The sequence below is a fragment of the Pipistrellus kuhlii genome, unplaced genomic scaffold, assembly GCF_014108245.1.
Source record: "Pipistrellus kuhlii isolate mPipKuh1 unplaced genomic scaffold, mPipKuh1.p scaffold_m20_p_45, whole genome shotgun sequence".
In the NCBI taxonomy this organism is placed as follows: Eukaryota; Metazoa; Chordata; class Mammalia; order Chiroptera; family Vespertilionidae; genus Pipistrellus; species Pipistrellus kuhlii.
This window is the reverse complement of record NW_023425546.1, coordinates 1,473,719-1,496,083: the sequence shown is the minus strand read 5'-3', so window position 1 is coordinate 1,496,083 and position 22,365 is coordinate 1,473,719. Positions and strand designations below refer to the sequence as shown.

General features: G+C 43.4%; 1 protein-coding gene across 1 annotated transcript in view; it reads right to left on the bottom strand.

Moving 5' to 3' along the window:
* Window positions 1-9,719: 9,719 nt before the first annotated feature.
* The window catches only part of TECTA (tectorin alpha), a 28,015-nt gene continuing 15,369 nt past the window's right edge, over window positions 9,720-22,365 (bottom strand). The window contains exons 9-12 of the mRNA XM_045572355.1: window positions 18,964-19,126; window positions 17,989-18,076; window positions 11,025-11,141; window positions 9,720-10,483 (exon numbers count right to left, since the gene is read on the bottom strand). Of these exons, the coding sequence (XP_045428311.1) occupies window positions 10,383-10,483; window positions 11,025-11,141; window positions 17,989-18,076; window positions 18,964-19,126 (469 nt within the window). The 3' untranslated portion in view covers window positions 9,720-10,382. The remainder of the gene's footprint in view (window positions 10,484-11,024; window positions 11,142-17,988; window positions 18,077-18,963; window positions 19,127-22,365) is intronic.

Below are 22,365 nucleotides of genomic sequence, written 5' to 3'. Positions count from 1 at the left end.
ACTTTCTTTCTATGCCCCTGATTCTATTATATTCACCAGTTTATTCTCTTCATCAGATTTTTTTATTCACTTGATTTTTAGATTCACTTGATAGATATGTATTTATTGTTCATAATTTTTATCTTTACCTTCTTCTTCTTCTTCTTCTTCTTCTTCTTCTTCTTCTTCTTCTTCTTCTTCTTCTTCTTCTTCTTCTTCTTCTTCTTCTAGAGTACCTTTCAGCATTTTGTATACTACTGGTTTAGCTTTTTCTTCTCTGTGAAGCTCTTTATCTGACCTTCAATTCTGAATGTTAGCTTTGCTGGGTAGAGTAATCTTGGTTGTAGGTTCTTGCTATCCTTCACTTTGAATATTTCTTGCCACTCCCTTCTGGCTTGCATAGTTTCTGTTGAGAAATCAGCTGACAATCGTATGGGTGCTCCCTTGTAGGTAACTGTTTTTCTCTTGCTGCTTTTAAGATTCTCTCTTTGTCTTTTGTTGTTGGCATTTTAATTATGATGTGTGTTGGTATGGTCCTCTTTGAATTCCTTTTGTTTGGGGTTCTGAGAGCTTCCTGGACTTGTAAGTCTATTTCTTTCACCAGGTGGGGGAAGTTTTTGGTCATTATTTCTTCAAATAGGTTTTCAGTATCTTCCTCTCTCTCTCTTTCCTTATGGCACCCCCATAATTCTGATGTTGGTATGCTTGAAGTTGTCCCAGAGGCTCTTTACACTAACTTCAGATTTTTGGATTTTTTTTTTCTTTTTTCTTTTCCAGTTGGGTGTGTTTTGCTCCTTTGTATTTCAAATATTTGACTTGATTCTTGGGATTCTCTAGTCAGCTGTTGGGTCTCTGTACATTATTTTTCATTTCAGTCAGTGTATGCTTAATTTCTAATTGGTCCTTTTTTCATATCCTTGAGGATCTCACTAAATTTCTTGGAGGTTTCTATGAGATTCTTGAGAAACCTTATAACTGTGGTTTTGAACTCTATCTTCAGTAGTTTGCTTTCCTCCATTTCTTTCATTTGTGGCCTGTTTCTTCAACTCCACATTTTGGTTGCTTTCCTGTGTTGATAGAGTGCTACAGGGCCCAGTGGCTCAGCCTCCCCAGTCACCTGAGGTAGACTCTCTTGGTGCACCCTTTTGTGGGCTGTTTGCACAGTCTTGTAGTAGTTAAGCCTTGATTGCTGTTGGTATCATTGGGAGGAATTGCCCTCCAGGCCAATTGGCTGTGAGGTCCAGCTATGTCTACAATGGGAGAACTGTTGTGCTGGAGACACCCTTATGGGGCAGGACTTGCTTCAGTGGGGCTTTGGTGTTCACAGAGTCCGCCCTCTGAGTGTGTCTTTTATGGATTTGAAGAGTTGCAATCTGGATGGTCTCACTCTGAACATTGGGTACACTGGCTCTTGGATCTCCAAGGAGGTACAAAGTCAACCACTGCCTGAGGCCACCCAACAGGAGCTACAGATAGATCTGTAGTTTCCTCCTCTTAGGTCTAGTAATAATTAATGTCGTTTTTAAACATTTGTTTAAAATCTTGCTTGGCGTTGACTTGTATTGACATAACCTTCAAACACGTGGTATCTACAGAACGTGTGAAGTGCAATTAACAAGTTTTACTTGAAAAAGTTTGTGTTTGGTTTGGTTTTTGTTGCAAAACTAGGGCTAAGAAGATGGCGGATGAAGAGCATATTCGGCACTGCATGCTTTACGAGTTCCAATTAGGAAGAAAAGCAAGTGAGGCTGCAAAAAACATCTGTAGTGCTCTTGGTCAAGATGCAGTTAGCGCCAGAAAATGCCAGCGTTGGTTTGAGAAATTTCACGAGGGAAATTTTTCGTTAGATGACAAGAGTGGTCGAGGCCGTGTGTCCAATTTTGATCAAGAAGCTCTTCAAGCTCTTTTGGTGCAAAATCCTCAAATTACCCAACAAGAGCTTGCGACAACTTTAAATTGTTCACAAAAAACAATTTCCAATCAATTGCGTGCACTTGGCAAAGTCCAAAAGTTTGGAAAATGGGTTCCTCATGAGTTGACCGACAACAACCGTAATCAAAGAGTCACAATTTGCAGTTCGCTCCTCTCTCGTCAAAACTGTTTGCCGTTTTTAGAGCAAATTGTTACTGGAGATGAAGAATGGGTGCTGTATGTTAATTTGAAAAGGCGGCCTCAATGGTTGGACAAAAATGAGGCTTCGCAGCCCACGCCAAAACCTGACTTGCATGCGAAAAAAGTGATGATGTGTGTTTGGTGGAATTTTAAAGGAATTCTTCATTATGAACTTTTACCATCTAACCAAACCATTACAAGTGCAGTGTATAGTGCCCAATTGGAAAGGTTAGCCCAAGCTTTAAGAGAAAAAGAACCCGCGCTGATTAATCGGAAGGGCGTAATTCTTCACCACGATAATGCACGACCGCATACTGCAAGAATCACTGCTGAAAAACTGCGCCAGTTGGAATGGGAAGTTCTCCCTCAACCTGCATATTCTCCTGATATTGCCCCTTCCGATTACCATTTGTTTCGTTCTTTGCAAAACTTTCTTCTTGGAAAAAAATTTAATAATGAAGAATGCCTCAAAAATGCATTGACCGAATTTTTTGCATCAAAATCACAAGAATTTTACAACAGAGAGATTAAAATGCTTCCTGAGCATTGGGCACAAGTAGTAGAAAACAACGGCAACTATATTGTTGATTAAATTTTGTTGTATTGTTTAAATAAATTCGATTTGAAAAAGTATTAGAAAACGACATTAATTATTACTAGACCTAATAGTTTGGGGTTTGGAGGTGTCCAGGTGAGGCCCAGCTGTGAAGCAATGCAGGCTACTGCTGAGCCTTAGGCTGTCTTTTGTAAACTCTGAGGTTCTTTGATCCAGCTGCAGTTTTTAAGGTTAGGTTGCAAAAGGTCAGGCCATTCATATGCAAACACCTCTGTGCACAAATTGGGTGGGGTTGTAAATTGGGTGGGGCATGGTTTCAGGGAATCACTGGGCAATGATTGCATGCACTGCAATGTCTGCCAGTCTGCTCTACCTCATAGGTCCCTGTGTCTCTGTGTCCCACAACCCCATGTAGGAACAATGAACACTGAGATCACCTCTGAGAGAAAGCAGCCCTCTGTTCTGGCCTGATGCCAGACAGGCCAGTTTCTTCCCATATGAGTCTGGGTCCCCAGAGTCTTGCCCAGAACTGGAGTTCAGAGCAGTTGGGAGTTTTTGTCTCCCTCCTGATTGAAAAAGACAACAGCATACCCAATTGCCAGCCTTGGTATCTTCGCTCTTCTGAACCTCTGCACCTCCTAACATTCTAGATTTTCTTTTCTCTTTCCTTCTAGTTGTATAAATTCCTCTCAGCCAGCTTTCCCGTGGTTCTGGATGAAACACGTTTTTTCTTTTAGTTTAGTTTTAATGTGGTTGTGAGAGACAGCAAATTCAGGTGTTTACCGATGCCGCTATCTTGGTTCCTCGGTCTAACCTCTAAATTTTGATCTTTTAGATTTTTAAGCCTCTTAAGATTGAGGTCCCTTCTATTTTCTCTCCCTAAATTCTCTCTTAAGTTTAAAATGCCTCCTAAATTGATATGATCCTGTAAGTGGCTTATCACCACACCAGACTAGTCTGATGAGCTCCTGCCATGTATCTTACTGCCTATGTGACACCTTTTTGGATCACTTACAGACACATCATGCTCTACATGTCAAAACTGAACACCTGTTTTTTCCCCCTGAAACTATTTCTCACTAAACTTTTCCCTCTCAGTAAATTATATCATTATACTCCCAGTTGTACAAATCAGAATCTTTTAAAATTCATATCTTTCCTTTATCACTCAGTCCAAAATACAGCTCAAAGCCATTAATTTTTTCCCATGTTTTCTGTCCCAGGACTCTGGCCAACTCTAATACAATCATCACTTGTTCTTCCTGCTTCCACTCTTTCTCTCTACAAATCCATTCTCAATATACCATAGTGTTTGAAAATATTTTTAAATGAAAATTAAAATGATAAATAGGCAGGGTACAGAGGGTTTTTAGGGCAGTAAAAGTATTCTGGGTGATACTATAAGAGATACAAATCTTCATACACTTGTCAAAACCCATAGAATGAACAGCATCCAGCATGGACTCTACTATCAATGTTGGACTCAGGGTGACGATGTCAATGTAGGTTCATTGGTTGTAACAAATGTACTCCCTAGTGTGGGTGTCAACAGTGGGGGAGGTTGTGCTTGTGTGTGGACAACGGGTATGTGGAAACTCTAACTTTTTATCGATTTTGCTTTGAACATAAAACTGCTCTAAAATATAAAGTATCTTAAAAAATAAATTGGGTAATGCCACTCTCCTACAGACAATCTTAGAGTGGCTTACTCTTACCATTGAAATAAAACTCAGATGACTTCTCATGGCCACAAGGCCCCTGCCTACCTCTCTAGTTCTAGCTCCTGCCAGCCTAGAAAATTCCACCCACAGGTGCTCTTTCTCATCCCTGCCACACACCACTCTCAAGTCTCAGAGTTTTGTCCTTGCTTTGGCCATTGCCTGAAATGCCTCTCCTGAAGCTTGTGCCTCTTTCCCCTCAATGCCAGCTGAGATGGTGCCATCTCAGAAGGCCCAAGTGACCTTGCTTTAAATGTGTGCTTCCTTCTTCCCCTGATGCCTTATATGTTTCCTTCATAAGACTTTTCTCCACTGGGAATGACACCTTGGTTTACCTGCTTACTACTGCTCTGCCCACCTGCCTGTGGGCAGGGACTCTATCTGTTTTTATTTACTGCTTTGGACCTGGTACAAGGAACCAATCAAGTATTGGTGAGTAAATGAATGAAGTGTATCTGGCTAGTAAGTGATGAAACTGGATTCAAATCCAGATCTGTTTAACTCCAAAATCTGTGTTCTGAATTATGATGCTCTGAGCAAAATTGCTTCACTTCCAGTGGAATGCCGTGGAATTAATTTTAGCATAAAAATAAAAATTGTTTTAGAATTTGATAGTCCATATGCTAATACTCCGGTGACAATAGAGGCTTGACCAACCTGTGTCCTCATGCACAAGACTGGGCAACATGGAGGATACTGTCATTGGCTGCTCATGTGCACGATCTTCTGCAGTGATTCTTTCCACTCTGTCAAACGCTCTGTGACATCAGCGGATTCTGGACAAGTTACTTAACCTTTTTAGACCATTGTTTCTTCATCTATTAATACAAAAGAAGGAAATGACTGCTTTATAGGATTATTAAGGGGGACGAAAAGAAATAATAGATGGAAGCCCCTGTCACAGACAGGTGAATAATAACTGTGGCTTAAACTCTAGTCTTTAGGGTTAACTCTTGGTGCTCCTTTTTACACGATTTCCAAGTGGTTCAGATGAGCTGGATGGACCCACAGGCCACTGAAGACTGCTGACACGGAGGGCATGGGTGGCACATGCTCAGCAGAGGAAACTTAGAAACCTATGGGGGCTCTGAAATGACTCTGAGCAAAGGCTCAACCCCTTCTGCACTGGTTCTTTCAGCTCAATGCCTCTGTCAGCAAACGAAGCAGCGGCTCACACAGAGGCCCATGTGGACAGAAGCACAGAGCGGCACGTTGTTTCCTTCGCAAACAGTTCTTCGTGGAGCCACGCCCCTTTTGTGCTTGACTTTGTGTCTACAGACACAGAGGTATGTCCCCGTATTGCCCCGATGTTGTCCTATATGAGAGCTCATCTCAGCAAAATAATTAAATCATCATAAACAGAGCCTTCTATTAGAGTTACTGCTGGGAGATTTAATGCATATGGAAACTAAGTATTTCCTGGGTTTTTAAAATCAGATTATTTTTTAACATTTCAAAGAGATTCTTTATTCCCCCCCCCCCCCAACACTTTAGAAAAATAGGTGTTAAAGACAGAATTTGCATGGGATGCCAAGAGCTGATATTTTCCTGGAAAGATACTTATTGTGCATGTAAAAACCCCACCCTGTTGTCCAGAAAACGTCCTTGGCATTTGTGTGTTCTCTAAAGCTATATTCTGGTAATTAATGTTCTGCATCTAAGCTTTCAAGAAGGGGGAGAAATAATATTTTTAAAAAGATTTAAAAATTTATTTTTAGAGAGAGAGAGAAAGGGAGAGAGAAACATACAGGATTGAGCCTGTAACCTGGGTATGTGCCCTGAATATCAAATCAACAGCCTTCCAGTGCGTGGGGCGGACGCCCAACCACACCAGCCTGAGAGAAATCACATTTTGATTAGTGTAGTTCAATATACACGTTTGGATTCCAGGCAAAAATAAAGGAGGACACTAGAGGGTGCTGTTAGACCCTCCTCTTCACTGGTGGTACTGCAGCTAGCAGTGCATAGGCCTAAACTTGCCATCCTGTTCGGACCAGGACCAAATTGCAATGAAATCAGGTGTGGAACTAGGATTCTAGGAGAGAGGCTGGAGGGTTCGGGATGGGGCCGATGCCTAAGTAATTCTGAATTAGCGAGAAAGAGTTGTTATCAGCCCAAGCCTGCATGATTATCATCTTTTGATAATTCCTTTAATTGAAAAAAATTTTTTTTTCTACTTCAGTGTCACACAGCTAGAATGTTAGGCAATGTGCAACAGTTGGTGCTCTCCAGCTCTCCTTTAGGATTTTGAGGAGAGCACATTCCTACTTCTAAAAATAATTTAAGAGTTATAGAATTCCCAATCATCAGAAATACCAGGTCCCAAGGTGTCGCTTCTTTTGCCATCAGACAAATACCAAGTTAAGGAGATTCCACAGCAACACCCCCCCCCCCTTTTTAAAAAATATATATTTTATTGATTTTTTACAGAGAGGAAGGGAGAGATAGAGAGCCAGAAACGTCGATGAGAGAGAAACATCGACCAGCCGCCTCCTGCACATACTGGGGATGTGCCCGCAGCCAATGTACATGCCCTTGACCAGAATCGAAACCGGGACCCTTCAGTCCGCAGACCGACTCTCTACCTCTGAGCCAAACCGGTTTCGGCAACACAGCAACACCCTTTATAACTTCTGAGCACATGCTTTCCCTCCCTCCCTGAGGCCAGCATTTTGAGGGGCAGAAAACAACAGTGCTCTGGGGTTCTGTAAATACGCACTGCCATGTGGCTTACATTTGTATAGTGCCATTTTAAAATATTGATACAATAATGTTTTAAAAGAAGCGTAAGGTTCTCATTTTAGAGAAGGCGAAGTTAGGTTTCATGACACACCGACCAACTTGTTTTGGGCTGAGAGTCATCTCCTGGCTCTGCCTTGCAGGCAGGCAGCTGGGGGCCTCCTTGCTTTTAGCTCTGCAGCTGCATTCCTCCTGAATGCAGAGGGTTTGTGTGCGTGCGCAGAGGCAGTGTGGCGCTGGCATCTGGGTGTCCAGTCCTCCTGCTCCCAGGCTGGGGCAGGCTGCAAGTCTCCTTTCTCTAAAAGTCAGTGACAGCATGTGACCTGCTGTGGCCAATGAAATGGGGACAGAAGTGATATGTGTCTCTTGTGGGGTGTGGTTCCCACACTGTCTCCCTTGCCAAGATGAACCCCAAAGCCTTGTGTGTGGCAGCATCAGAACATAATAAAAGCTCTGGGATCTTTGGGAAGTGTGAGGAGGACAGGTGTTAGCTCTTTGAATGTTTGGTAAAACTCCCCTGTGAAGCCATCTGGATTGGGGCTCTTGTTTGTTTTTGTTTGTTTGTTTTTGTTTTTTGTTTTTGTTTTTGCTTCAATTTCATCAGTTGTTATTGGTCTAAACCTGAATAGACCTATTAAGTTTTGGAAGATTGTATGTTTCCAGGAAGTTGTCTGTTTCACCCAGGCTGCCTTTCTTTGGGCATAGAGTTGCTCATAGCATTTCCTTACAGTCCTTTGGATGTCTGTGGTGTCCATTGTTACTTCACCTCTAGCGTTTCTGCCTTTACTTATTTGAGTCTCTTTCTTTGTTTCTTGATGAGTCTGGCTAAAGATTCATCAATCTTGTTCATCTTCTCAAAGAACCAGTTCTTGACTTCATTGATCTTTTGTATTTTTATTTTTTTCGTCTCTATGTCACTTGTTTCCACTACTATCTCTACTATTTCCTTCCTTCTACTTCTGCTGGGATTTTCTTGTAGTATCTAATTATTTAATTGTTGGGTTAGTTTATTACTGTTTTTCCTTTTTTTCTTTTTTTGAGGTAGGCCTGTAGTACTGTGAACTTCCCTCTGAGGACTGCTTTTGCTGTGTCCCAGAGATTTTGGGTTGTTTTGTGTGTTCATTTTCATTTGTTTCCAGGAAGTTTTTTTCTTTCTTTCTTGATCTCATTGGTAACTCACTCACCTATTAATAACTTGCTATTTAGCCTCCAGGTGTATGAATATTTTTGAGTTTTACTGTAGTTGATTTCTAATTCCATGTCATTGTTATCTGAGAAGATGTTTGATATGATTTCAATCTTCTTGAATTTGCAGAGACTTGTTTTGTGTCCTAACATGTGGTCTATCTTTGAGAATGACCCATGTGCACTTGAGGAGAATGTATATTCTGCAACTTTGGGGTGAAATGTTTTGTAAATGTCAATTAAGCATCAGGAAAGAACTAGTGCTTGTCAGAATGTGGAAAAAAAGGAGCACTTGTGCACTGCTGGCGGGAATGCCAATGGTGCAGCCACTGTGAAACCCAGTATGTCGGATCATCAGAAAATTCAAAGTGAGAGCCATAGGCCACTTCCAGGTATTTTCCCAAAGGAAACGAAAACACTAACTCAAAACAGGTATCTGCACTCGGATGTTCACTGCAGCCTTCTCTGTTTGTGCAATTAGACTGATGGGGTGACATTGGCTAATAGGGCCATTTAGGCTTCAAGCATACAGTCTGTCACACGTGCTCTGTATATAGCATGGTGTGCTCGCCACCCAGTCTCAGCATCTCCTGTCATCATGCTTTTGCCCCTTTTACTGTTCTCTATCTCCCCACCCTCAGCCGCCTGGCACCACCATCCTGTTGTCTGTCGGTGTCTATCAGTTTCAGTTTTATATCCCACATAGGAGTGAAATCATATGGTTCTTAGCTTTTTCTGACTGGCATGTTTCACTTAGCATGATGTTCTGATCCATGTTGTCACAATGCAGTATTTCATCTCTCTCATGGCCGAGAGCATCCAGAGTTGGATGCACTGTCCCTTCTTTACCCAGCCTCTGTCCAAGGGTGCCTGGCCTGTCTCCATGTTGTCACCACAGGAATCACGCTGCAGTGAACACAGGCGGGAATCAACCTTTGCAAATAAATGGTTTCCAGTGTTTCTGGTCAACACGCAGAAGATGGGCTGCTGGGTCATAGGGTAACTCTACTTTTATCTTTTGAGGACCCTCCACCCCATTCCTCCAGAAAATACAAGGCAGCAGTGCAGACGCAGTCCGCACCCACTGCTCTCACCAGGGCGGGCCCCGGCACCTCTGTGTGCGAGAGCCAGCACTGGAATCCACATCCACACTTAAAGACGCCAGGATTCCTGCTCAGCTTCTTCCAGACTTCCGGGAAAAATAAAAATTGCCGTTAGCTTCAATCCAAAACAACTTCAAAAACCTGGAGTGGGCTTTCCCCTGGTGCTGCTCACACAGGGGGTGCTGCCGGCCGCTCTCCTGCGTGGCCTCCTGACAGCTCAGTGCTGCGTGAGCCCGCGGGCGGCACACAGGCCGCGGTGCAGGCAGTGCAGGCCTGGCCACGGCTCTGCAGGGCTCAACATCGGTAAGAATGATTTCAGCCACCAAGTAACGAGAATACTGAACACAAAGTTTATTTAAGCATAAAACACATTAAAAATTATTTGGTTGATTCATAAAAAGAGAAGGAATTGGGTCTGAGGGGACGGAATGGGGTGCGGCTCCCAAGGTCTGCAAACAACATCCCCACGGACCACGCTGCCGGCGAGGTGGAAGGACACGAGGGCGGGAAGGAGCTCATCAGACAGAGAGGGAGAACATGCAGGTCAGAGAGCAGACACTTGCAAAGTTAGAAAGAGTCCTCGGAGGGAGTCGGTCCTCAGCCATTGCTTCTCCACATCGTTCCCCCTTCGTAAAACCTGGGATCCGGAAACAGCACGGGCTGGACAGTCTCTGATCAGATTCCAGTCAGATGTTTCTAACCAGAATGTTGTCCTTTACCGGTCATTTGTGTGAATCAGTTTCTAGTGACAACCGTTTGAAAATTTTAACCAAGATATATGCTTTCCACAACTGGCTTTGGAAGCCTTGTTGTGTACTTTGAAAGCGGAGTTTGGAATTTCGCTCATCTCCAGATCGCTGATCATTTGAGGCAGGTGGCGTCCTGTTGAGATTCTGGACACTTTCAAATAGGTTTTAAGGGCACACACCTTTTATCTACAGGGACTGGAAAAAGTAAATTACAGTACTTCGTGTAGCAACCTTGAGTTAATTATGAGGTCGTGACTGATTTATACACAAAATGCCATAATGAAATCTGGGTCATGACAAGAAGCAGTGTCCAGACTTGGTGCTCAGTGGAGGAATTAGAGGCTGTGAAGAGAAAGGCACATTATGAGTGCTATAAACTCCTGTGGGGAAGGATCAGAGATCTCTGCAGTCCCAGCTAGAGGAGAGGACATTGCCAAGAACCCACTTTGTCCCCGTGTCCAGGAAGAAGCAGAATTAGCCCACCCTGCAGAGTGCCTGCTGACCTCAGTGGTGCTGGGGGAACTCCAGAGAAGGCCACTGTAGGAAGTGGTATTTATTGAATCAAACACTCCACTCCCAACACAGCCAGGGGCTGTGCAGCCAGATTTAAAGCTAATACTGTTGTTGTTGTTTTTTTAAACTATTACTTTTTAAATGATTTAAAAAATCATCATCTTTTAGTAAAAGAGCAGGGACCCAAAGGTTTAAAAAAATCAAAATCAAAATGGCTCTAAAGTTTCTTCAGATTTTTTCCAGATCTTTCCTTTTAATGCCTGACTATGTATGGGCCTGCTGCTGGCTGCGTGGCCTCAGTCATGACTTGCTCCTCTCGGTGAGAGGACGTTCCTGTGCCCCAGCAGAAGCCCAGACTCGGGGTGTCTACCTCGGCAGCTCTTGCCGTCCGCCTGCAGGGTGCCCGTCACACAGCTGCACAGCGCCCCCTCCACCCGGCTGGTGCAGATCTGCTCACACCCTCCGTTGTCCTCACACCAGTCCAGCCCTGGAAGAGAGCAGTTCGTCACGTTAACAGTAGGTAGTTACCTCTTCAACTCATATGTCAGGACAAGCCTGGAGCAGGAGGAAGGGCCTTTTTTTCTGCCAAGGGCCTTTTGGATACTTATAACATCATTATCAGGCCATACAATTAAAAAAAAATCTTTATGGTTGAAAGTATTACATATTCCTCTTTCCCGCCATTGACTTCTTCTAGTCAGCCTTCATCCCCCACCCAGGCCTTCACCACTCAATTATCTGTGTCCATAAGTTATGCATATGCATACAAGATCTTGGGTTGATCTCTTTCCATCCACCCACCCTCCCCGCCTTCCCTCTGAGATTCCACAGTCTGTTCCATGTGTCTATGTCTCTTGTTCTATTTTGTTCATCAGATTCCACATATGAGTGAGACCATGTGATGCTTGTCTTTCTTTGACTGGCTTATTTCACTTAGCATGATGCTCTCCAGGTCCCTCCATGCTGTCTCAAAGGGTAAGAGATCTTTTTTTTTAACCGCTGCATTATATCCCATGGTATAAATGTCCCACAGCTTTTTATCCACTCATCTATTGATGGGAACTTAGGCTGTTTCCAGATCTTACCTATTGTAAATTGTGCTGCTATGAATATAGGGGTGCATACATTCTTTATAATTAGTGTTTCAGGTTTTCTTACGATATATTCTAGAAGTGGGGTCACTGGGTCAAATGGCAGTTCCATTTTTTTTTTTTTAAAGGAAATTCCATACTGTTTTCCACCATGGCTGCACCAGTCAGCAGTGCACTAGGGTTCCTTTTTCTCCACATCCTTGCCAACACTTGTTTATTGATTTGTTGATGATAGCCATTCTGACAGGTATGAGATAATACCTCATTGTTGTTTTAATTTGCATCTCTCCAATGATTAATGACTTTAAGCATTTTTTCATATATTGCTTGGCCTTTTTTAAAAATATATTTTATTGATTTTGTACAGAGAGGAAGGGAGAGAGATAGTTAGAAACATCGATGAGAGAGTCATTGATCAGCTGCCTCTTGCACACCCCCTACTGGGGATATATCTGCAACCAAGTACATGCCCTTGACCGGAATCGAACCCGGGACCTTTCAGTCCCCAAGCCGACGCTCTATCCATTGAGCCAAACCGGTTTCGGCTTGCTTGGCCTTTTTAAAATCTCCACTTTGGAAAAGTATCTATTCAGGTCCCTTGACCATTTTTTAATTGGATTGTCTTCCTTTTGTTAAGTTGTTTGAGTTCCCTTTATATTTTGAATATTATCCCTTTATCAGATGCATCATTGTCAAATATGATATCCCATACAGTGGGCTCTCATCATTTTGTTGATTTTTTTTTCTGTGCAAAAGCTTTTTACCGTATTTTGATGTAATCTCATTTATTTTCTCCTTAGTTTCCTTTGTCTGAGGAGATGTACCCACAAACATATTGCTATGAGAGATGTCTAAGGTTTTGTTGCCTATGGTTTCTGCTAGGATTTATGTGGTTTCATGATCTAATTATTTTAGGTTTTTCTTGTTCTCTTTCTAATTCTTTAAGCTGCAGAATTAAATAGTTTATTATTAATTTTTCTTATTTTTTGAGGTAGGTCTGTAGTGCTATGAAGTTCCTTCTCAGGACTGCTTTTGCTGTATCCCATAGATTTTTGGTTGTTGTGTGTTCATTTTCATTTGTTTCCAAGATTTTTTTCTTTCTTTCTTGATCTCATTGGTAACTGATTAATTGTTTAATAACATGCTATTTGGCCTCCATGTATTTGAATGTTTTTGAGTGTTTTTTTTTCTTCTGTAGTTGATTTCTAATTCATTCCATTATTGTCTAAGAAGATGCTTAATATGATTTCAATCTTCTTGAACTTGTAGAGACTTCTTTTGTGTCCTAACATGTGGTCTATCTTTGAGAATGACCCATATGCATTTGAGTAGAATGTATATTCTGCAGCTTGGGGTGTAATGTTCTATAAATGTCAATTTAATCCATCTAATCTAGTATATAATTTAGACTCTATTTCCTTGTTAGTTTTTTTGTCAGGAAGATCTATCCAGTGAAGTCAGCAGGCTATTATAGTCCCTTACTATGACTGTATTGCTGTTGATCTCTTTTTTTAAATTCTCTAGATTTTTAAAAATATACTTGGGTGCTCCTATATTAGGTGCCTATATATTTACCAGGGTTATATCTTCTTGTTGGATTGATCACTTTAGTATTATGTAATGACTTTTCTTGTCTCTTGTGATGGCCTTCATTTTGAAGTCTATTTTATCATATATGAATATTGCTACCCCACCTTTTATTTTGTTTCCATTACCATGATTTTTTTTCCTATCTCTTCTCTCTCATCCTGTATGAGTCTTTTGTTCTGAGATGGGTCTCTTGTATATAGCATATAATTGGGTCATAGTTTTATATACATTTAGCTACCCTGTATCTTTTGATTGCATTTAATCCATTTACATTTAAGGTTATTGATAGGTACCCAGTTTCCCCGAAAATAAGACAGTGTCTTATATTAATTTTTGCTCCCAAAGATGTGCTAGGTCTTATTTTCAGGGGGTGTCTTATTTTTCCATGAAAAAGAATATGATACACATTTATTGTTAAATGAAAATAAAGGAAATTTATTACCATATATAGTACACAAACCAGACAAACTGTGAATCCTACAGTATCAAGAATTTACTCATTTATTCAATGACAATCATGTCATCATCTTCTGGAACATCATCATAACAATCCAATTCCTGAGTTTCCTGGTGAATTTCTTGTGACTCTATTTCTTTCATAATCAGTGGACCAAATCTCTCATGTTTAGCAATAGCATTCTGACACAGAGCCTAGGGAGGGGGTGGGGGCCCTTATTTTCAGGGGGATGCCTTATATTTCACTCAGAAAGAAACCTGTAAGTAAGTCTTATTTTTGGAGGATGTTTTATTTTCGGGAAAACACAGTACTTACTTATAGCCATTTTCATTCTTTATGCCTATGTCTCTCTCTCTCAATATAGAATTCCTTTTAGCATTTCTTGCACTGCTAGTTTAGTGGTGATGAACTCCTTTAGCCTTTTTTAATAGTCTGGGAAGCTCTTTATTTGACCATCTATTGTGTATGATAGCCTTGCTTGATATAGTAATCTTGGTTTCAGATCCTTGCTTTCATTACCTTGAGTACTCCATGCCATTCTCTTCTGGCCTGTAGAGTTTCTGATGAGAAATTAGCTGACACCCTTATGGGAGCTTCTTTGTAGTAACAAATTGCTTTTCTCTTGCTGCTTTTAAGAGTCTCTCTTTGTCTTTAGCTTTTTGCATTTTAATTATGATGTGTCTGGGCGCAGGACTGTTTGTGTTCTTGCATAGTACGTTCTGTGCCTCCTGAACTTGTGTGACTTTTCCCTTTACCATGTGGGGACATTTCTGCCATTATTTCTTCAAACATGTTCTCTATTCTTTGCTCACTTTCTTCTCTTGCTGGCACTTTCATGATGCAAATATTGTTATATTTCATGTTGTGCCACAGCTCCCTTAAGCTTTGCTCTTGTTTTTTAGATGTTTTTGTTTGTTTGTTTGCTTCTCTGATTTTTTTCTATTTTGTCTTCTAGTTCACTGACTTATCCTTGGCTTCCCTTAATCTGCTGTATATTCCTTCCAATTTGTTCTTTATTAGTTCTATATCAATTTTTATTCCTGACTGGTCTTTTTTCATAGTTATTATATAATTTCTCATGCTGTTGAGTTTCCTTGCCATCATTATTCTGAACTCTACATCTAATAAATTTCTTCTCTCCATTCCATTTAGGTCTTCTTCCAGATAATTCACTTATTTTTTTTTCCCACTGGGGCTTGATTTTTTATCTCCCCATTTTGGCTGAGAATTTGGGTTTGTGTCTATGAATTAGGTTGATCTGCTTTTACTATCAATATCTAGTGCAGGACAACATCAAACACTGTTTGTGAGTGGTACTGAGTACCCTGTTTGGAGCTATCAGAAATCCACAGCTTGTGGCTCCCTCTGCTGGGGCTGGGTGCCTTTGGAAATGACCAAGATGTGCACCAGGGTCTGATTTTCCTAGCCTTGGGCCCAGAAGATCAGGCAAAGACTCAAAGCTTCTAGAGATCTGCCTCTGCCTGCTGTCTAGTTGACAGTCTCTTTTTTAAAATTATTATATTTATTTATTTTATTTAAATTTAATAAATCTTTATTGTTCAGATTATTACAATTGTTTCTCCTCTCCCCCTTCACCCCATAGCTCCCCTCCACCCGTTCCTCACTCTACCCTCTGCCCTTACCTCCCCCACCTCCCTGCTGTCCTCATCCATAGGTGTATGATTTTTGTCCAGACTCTTTCCATATCCCCCACATAGACACCCCTTTTCCCTTGAGAATTATCAATCCCTCCCATTCTATGCCCCTGATTCTATTACATTCACCAGTTTTTTCTGTTCCTCAGATTTTTAATTCACTTGACTTTTAGATTAATTTGTTGATAGATATGTATTTGTTGTTCATAATTTTTATCTTTACCTTTTTCTTCTTTTTCCTCTTTTTAAAGAATACCTTTAACTATTTCATATGATACTGGTTTGGTGGTGATAAACTCCTTTAGTGGTCTTTTTTTAAATTTATTTTATTTTATTTTATTTTTTTTATCTGTGAAGCTCTTTATCTCATCTTCCATTCTGAATGATAACTTTGCTGGGTAGAGAAATCTTGGTTGTAGGTTCTTGCTATCCATCACTTTGAATATTTCTTGCTACTCCCTTCTGGCCTGCAGAGTTTCTGTTGAGAAATCAACTGACAGTAGTATGAGTGTTCCCTTGTAGGTAACTAACTGTTTTTCTCTTGCTGCTTTTAAGATTCTCTCTTTGTCTTTTGCCTTTGGCATTTTAATTATGATGTGTCTTGGTGTGGTCCTCTTTGTATTCCTTTTCATTGGGGTTCTGTGAACTTCCTGGACTTGTAAGTCTATTTCTTTACCAGGTGGGGGAAGTTTTCGGTCATTATTTCTTCAAATAGGTTTTCAGTATCTTGCTCTCGCTCTCCTTCTGGCACCCCCATCATTCTGATGTTGGTATGCTTGAAGTTGTCCCAGAGTCTCCTTATGCTATCTTTATATTTTTGGATTCTTTCTTCTTTTGACTTTCAGGTTGCATGTTTTTTTGCTTCTTTGTATTTCAAATCTTTGACTTTATTCTTGGAATCCTCTAGTCTGCTGTTGGATCTCTGTATATTATTGTTTATTTCAGTCAGTGTATGCTTAATTTCTAATTGGTCCTTTTTCTTATCCTTGAGAGTCTTGCTAAATTTATCAGCAGTTTCTAGAAAATTCTTGAAAAAACCTTATAAGGTTTTGAACTCTATATCCAATAGTTTGCTTTCCTCCATTTCTGTCATTTGTGACCTGTTTCTTTGTCTCTGCATTTTGGCTGTTTCCTTGAGTTGGTAGAGTAGCTCTTTGTGCTGGGTATCCAATATGGTTCAATGGGTCAGCCTCCTAGTTACCTGATGTGGACACTCTTGGTGCACCCCTTTGTGAACTGTGTATATAGCCTTGTTGTAGTTAAGTCTTGATTGTTGTTGGTGTCACTGGGAGGAATTGACCTCCAAGTCAATTGGCTGTAAGGACCTGCTGTGTCTCAGCTTTTCAGCATTTGTTCTCCTTTCTCTTTCCTTCTAGTTATAAGACTTCCATTCAGCCAGATTTCCTGTGGTTCTGGGTGATAGACGTTTTGTCTTCTAATTGTAGTTTTGAAATTGTTGTGCAAGGCGGCAGTTTAATTGTTTACCTTTGCCGCCATCTTGGTTTCTCTGGCACTCAGTCTTGGTTAGCATCAGGCTATCAACCACAGAGAGTCCCAAGTCTTCTAGCAAGGTGGGGCAACTGCTTTCTTCCCAGGGCAAAACCACCTGGATAGCTAAGGTCCACCAGAGAAAGATGTCCTTCACAGGGTGCAAGAATGTCTCAGCACAGGAAACTGGGTTGGTTGCCCTCCAAGCTCCAACCCAGACCCCCCAACCCTAGACTCTCCTCACTCATCTCTAGTCTACTCTGCCTTCCCTCTGCTGGAGCCCAGAGTTAGTGGCTGCAATGAAATTTTGTGCATTGGACCTTGAAGAGGGTGCTTTCATTTCCAGCCATCTCTCCCAGGCAGACAGCAACCCTGCTGCTTTTCACAGCCTGATGTTATGTGGACACCCTTATCATTTCTGGGGTTTCCTAGTTGGAGGTGTAGACCCTGGAGTTCTCAGTGGGAACCCCCACACCTGAGATATCTCTCTGGAACTTTAGCTGGTGTCTGTGGGAGTCTAGCCAGCCCTTTTGAGCCTCTGCCCTTCCTACCAGACTCTATGTGGTCTCCACTTTCATCCCTAGTTATCAGGGTTCCGTCCAGCTAGTCTCCAGTTGATGTTTCAGGGTGGTTTTTCTGTACTTTTAGTTGTATTTCCAGTTTGGTCCTGGTAAGAGTGTCAGTGCACCTTCCACTTATTCTGTTGGCATTTTTGAATCCCATATACAATTATCAACTTAAAATTCAGCCTGCTATATTTGGTCAAACATTTAATTAACTCACTCATAATACATTGGCAGGGCCAGATCAAATGATTTTAAGGCCCACAAGCCAGATGTTCCCACCCCTGCTGTAAAGAGAGGGAAGGAAAAAGAAGCGCCCAGTGTGGTTGGGAGTTTTTAATCGTCAAGAAAAGGGTTTCATCATGACGTGGGCAGTCTCCTCAGCCTCCTCATTCACTGGTTCACATTACAGGTGAGCACAGGCAGGCGTTCCTCAGCCTCCCACTCCCTGTGGGAGTGGTTTATAGTGTGTTTCAGGAAACATACGTACTTTTTCTCCGAATGGGTCCCACGGAAATGATCTGCTCTTTAGGTTCTTTGGTATATTCTGTGGCAATCCTAGAATTCTGTGGGCAGTTCTGAAAGACAGAACACCAGGGGAATTTACACAGTGAGGCTGGCATCCCTGCCCCTCGCTCCACCTCCGAGGCGGTGGTCACAGCCTCGAGTGCCATCGCTGTTCAGATTTACATGCCCAGTCCTTCTTGATCACTGAGCCCACGGGGCCTCTCGGCTTTCTGCTGAAGAGAGTTAATGTCTTCTCCGCACCAGAACTAGAGGCATTCGTGGGACTGAGGAGTGCTGTATCTCATCGGACACTAACGTATGCAGCAGCATGTGGAAGGAGCTCCGACTGTAATTCACATCTCAATTTTGTAACTGAGTAAGTGGAAAGCTGGGATGTTAACGGTTAGGGACCAGTGCATAAAATCTCAGTGACATTAGCCATCCGTGTGGGAAAGGCCCCTGGCATGGAAGAGAGGATCGGTTTGTCACCCCATCCTCCTCGCCCTTCCAGAGCCTCAGGCCCTGGTGTGGCGCTGGATGCGCTGCAGGGCAATCCTGGCTAAAGAACACCTCGCTGGCCTGGCAGTGTGGCTCAGTGGTTGAGCACTGTCCTATGCACCAGGCGGTCACAGTTTGATTCCCAGGCTGTGGGCTTGATCCCTATTAGGGGGCGTACAGGAGGCAGCCAATCAATTATTTTCATCATTGATGTTTTTATCTCTCTGTCTCCCTTCCTCTCTGACATCAATAAAAATATATTTAAAAAGTGTAAGTATAGAATAGCTGGATAGAGTGCATCTGGAACCAGGAGTTTGCTTCTCAGGGCAGTGGAGCTCGGCCCACTGTCCACTTCAGATTCAGCTGACCTGGCTCCCCCTCCCCCCCAGGACTGCCGCCGCACACCCTGAGGACTTGCAGGGGCCTGTGGGGAAAGGTGTCCGCGAGCCGCCTCACTCACTATTTTGCAGGAGTACTTCTCCGAATCGCACAGCGACACCGCGCAGTGGAGGTGGACTTCGTCGTAATCCCCAATGAACTTGAAGACGGTGACGTGGAAGCGGCAGGTGAGGGAGACCCCGTTCTCCTCGATGCCGATGGTGTTGTCTTTGATGTTCTGGCACCTGTTAGAAAGTAATGCCTTTGCTTCCCATCCTCACACTGCGTGTGACACCGCTGACATGGCAAAAACGCCTTTGCATGTGCAGTGACCTTTGGATTGTGTGGGCTTGGCATGTGTTACCACATCCTCATATTTACATAGTTTGTTTTAAAAACTTCACATAGCACCTCCAGTTAGGACCCTGCCTGCATCTAAAAATAATGTCTGCGGGAGGGGACTCACTGTCCCCTCATTTCAGCCCTGAGGCTGCTCCCTCTCACCCCTGTGTGCGGGCCTCAGGTTAACACACACTGGGTTTCTTTGGTTAACCATCAATTTTGGGAGGAGCCCCTGATCCAACCCTGTTAGGAGTCCCCCCACATGGAGACCAGGCGCAGCTGAGAGGAGAAAGTGAGAAAGTGTCAGGATGAGCGGGAGAGTGCTTGGCAGCAGGGACAGCCTCTCTCCCCCCCTGGGGAGCGGACATTGGGCGCCCTCAGCCACCCATCTCCTGCCTCCAGGACTTAGCGTTTTCCTCTGTTCAGTCTCTCATGTCCGGCTCTTCTCACATCACGCCTCCCACCTATTTCATCCCCACAGAACTCCTGCTCCTCCTCCAACCCGGCCTCAGCTCCCTCCAGAGTAAACGGTCCCTCCCATGAGGCCAGGCAGGGACAAGGGGCTCCTCTTTGCCAGCAGCGCCTGCTGAGCCCTGGAGCTCCCCAGCTGCCTCCCCACGCACAGGCACGGGGGTCTGCGCGGAACGCGGGGTCTGCAGGGAACGCGGGATTGTGACGTGATGACTAAGTTCTCCCCGTGATCAGGATACCGGGGGCTCTCTGTATGCCGCCTTCCCCCAGCCACAGAATGACAGAACTCAGGAGGAGGATTGTGAGCGGAAACAACCCCTCACCACGCCTATACCTGTTCAGTTTGGCACTCAGTCTTCAAGGCAATAGTTTCTTAAATGCGTTGAAACAAAAAGTTTTAGACTGTTTCTTGTCACTGTTACTAATTTGAATAATCTAAGTTGGCTCCAAGATTCTAAAATATTCATAGCCCTGATATCCAAGCCCCTCCCTCTTAGCCAGACCCCCACCTCCGAGAGAGATTACTTGAGGTTTTGGTCCCAGAAGAACAAGGAACAGAAGGAAGGGTCCAGGGGAGCAGAGCCGCCTCCTGTGAGCCGGCCACGCTTTGAACTCTCTGTGCACCCCGAGGAGAGAGGCCTGTCCCTGCCTGGGCACCCGAAGAGAAGGGGGCGTCTCGCCTGTCCCCAAGCTACGTTCCAAATCCCTAAAGGACACCCGCCCGCCCAGCATTTGGCCGTGGCTCTGACCTCAGCCTTTCATCAGGGAGGGGAGCGGGGAGGGGGGGGGGCAAGGGAACAGTGACTCCCACCCAGGCATCGGGCCTGCCGGACCCCAGCTGGGTACCAAGTCCCTCCCTTCACCTAGAGAAAGCTGGAAACAACTCAGAAAGTCAAATGCCTCGGTGAGATCTGTCCTGAATCCTCCACAGCACACCTGTGCACCCAGCTAGGCCACGCCCGGCCAGGGGGAGTCTGTGCCTTGAGGCCTGGAAGGCCCCCTCCTCCCCTGGCTGGTGGGGCAGCCGTGGTTAGCTGTGTGTCTTCCTCCTCCGAGCCCGTTCCATCTCAACACTGTGGCTGCTGTTTGTCTGCCAGACCTCACCTTCTGCTGATGACCATGCCCAGCCTGAACGCGGAGTCCCGTGCTCCCCAAACGCCGCTCCTCGCATGCGGAACACTTCAAGGACGCCATCCTGACTTCCTCCCTGACTCTTTCCACCTGGAACAAGTCCTACACCTTCACGGGAGAGGCCCCCTTCACACCCCGAGGAGGAGCACCCTAAGCTCCGAGGACAAAAGGACTTGGAGCAGAACCGAGCAGTGGGCACTGCGGTCACTTCCTGCTCTGTCCCTCCAGCCCGCATAAAACACTCAGGTCTAACCATTCCTGTATTGAAGGCTCCTGTGCCACATAAAACGGGTAGTAAACAAATTATGAAAGTTTTTTCTGCTAATTTGTCTTGGTGTGTTTAATTTTCAGACCCGTCAAGAGCCTCAGTGGCTAAGGAGAACCGGTCTCAGCCAGGTGCCGTCATGCTGCATCCCTGCAGACACAGGAGAAGCAGGATCCCAGGAAGAGCCCTGATCCCGGAGCCTGGAGTGGGGTTCGGGCACAGCTGTGGGATGTGAGTCTAGGACGGCCAGTGTCTGACAAGGGGAGACAGAAGGAGGCAGAGACAGGGCACAGCCAGGGACCCTGAGGCCACACCCACGGCTGGAATTGGTTTTGTGATGATTAAATGCTTTGTTTTTTTCATAAGCTATTTTAAATTGGTCCCTTCTATATCTAATAGAAAAACAAGTTTGATCAATAAGTCATCTGCTCTGAGAATCATTGTATTGGGGGATGGAAATCTTCTAAAATTAATTTATGGTGATGCTTGCACTCCTCTGGTAAAGTTACAAGCACCATTGAATTTACACCCAAAGCAAAAGCATTTTATTGCATACAAATTATGTATGCAATCAAGCTATTAAAATTATCATTGTGTGAAAAATAAAAATAATTATAATTATTGCTGTTGGTCCTATAGTCTTCTTTTTTCATTCATTCAATAAAATTTTGTTTCATAACCACTATATTTCAGAAAATATTCTAGGTGCTGGGCATATTGTGGTGAGTAAAAGAAACTCTTTGATTTTATAGGCTATTATTCTAATTCTTGTTAAATTTTAATGGATGTTCTAGTCATTTTCAGTTATTCTCACTACATCCTTTCATTTTCCTATAATTCACATTTATCTCAAATTGAAACAGAGGAGTCAGGACAGAGCCCTTTGATCGCATGGAGACTGCGCTGTGGTTAATGCCTGTGGACTTGGGTGGCTTTGAGCAGCTTGCTGCTCTCACCAAGCTTAAGCCTCAGTCATAAAACAAGCTCTCACATCCGCCTCCAGGTTGTAGAGGATCTGATGGTCATAGATGCAAAACTCTCCTGTGGGGAGTCAACAAGTATTAGTTCCTCTTCCCTTCTCCAAACTAAGGCCTGGGCTCAACGGAATGCTGTAAAGCAATAAATAAAGAAAGAAAGAGCTCTGACCATTGGCAGCAGCATGGAGGGACCTGGAGAGCATTACGCTGAGCGAAAGAAGCCAGTCGGAAAAAGTTAGTATCACATAGTCTCACTCATTTGTGGAATCTAATGAACAACATACACTGATGAACAAAA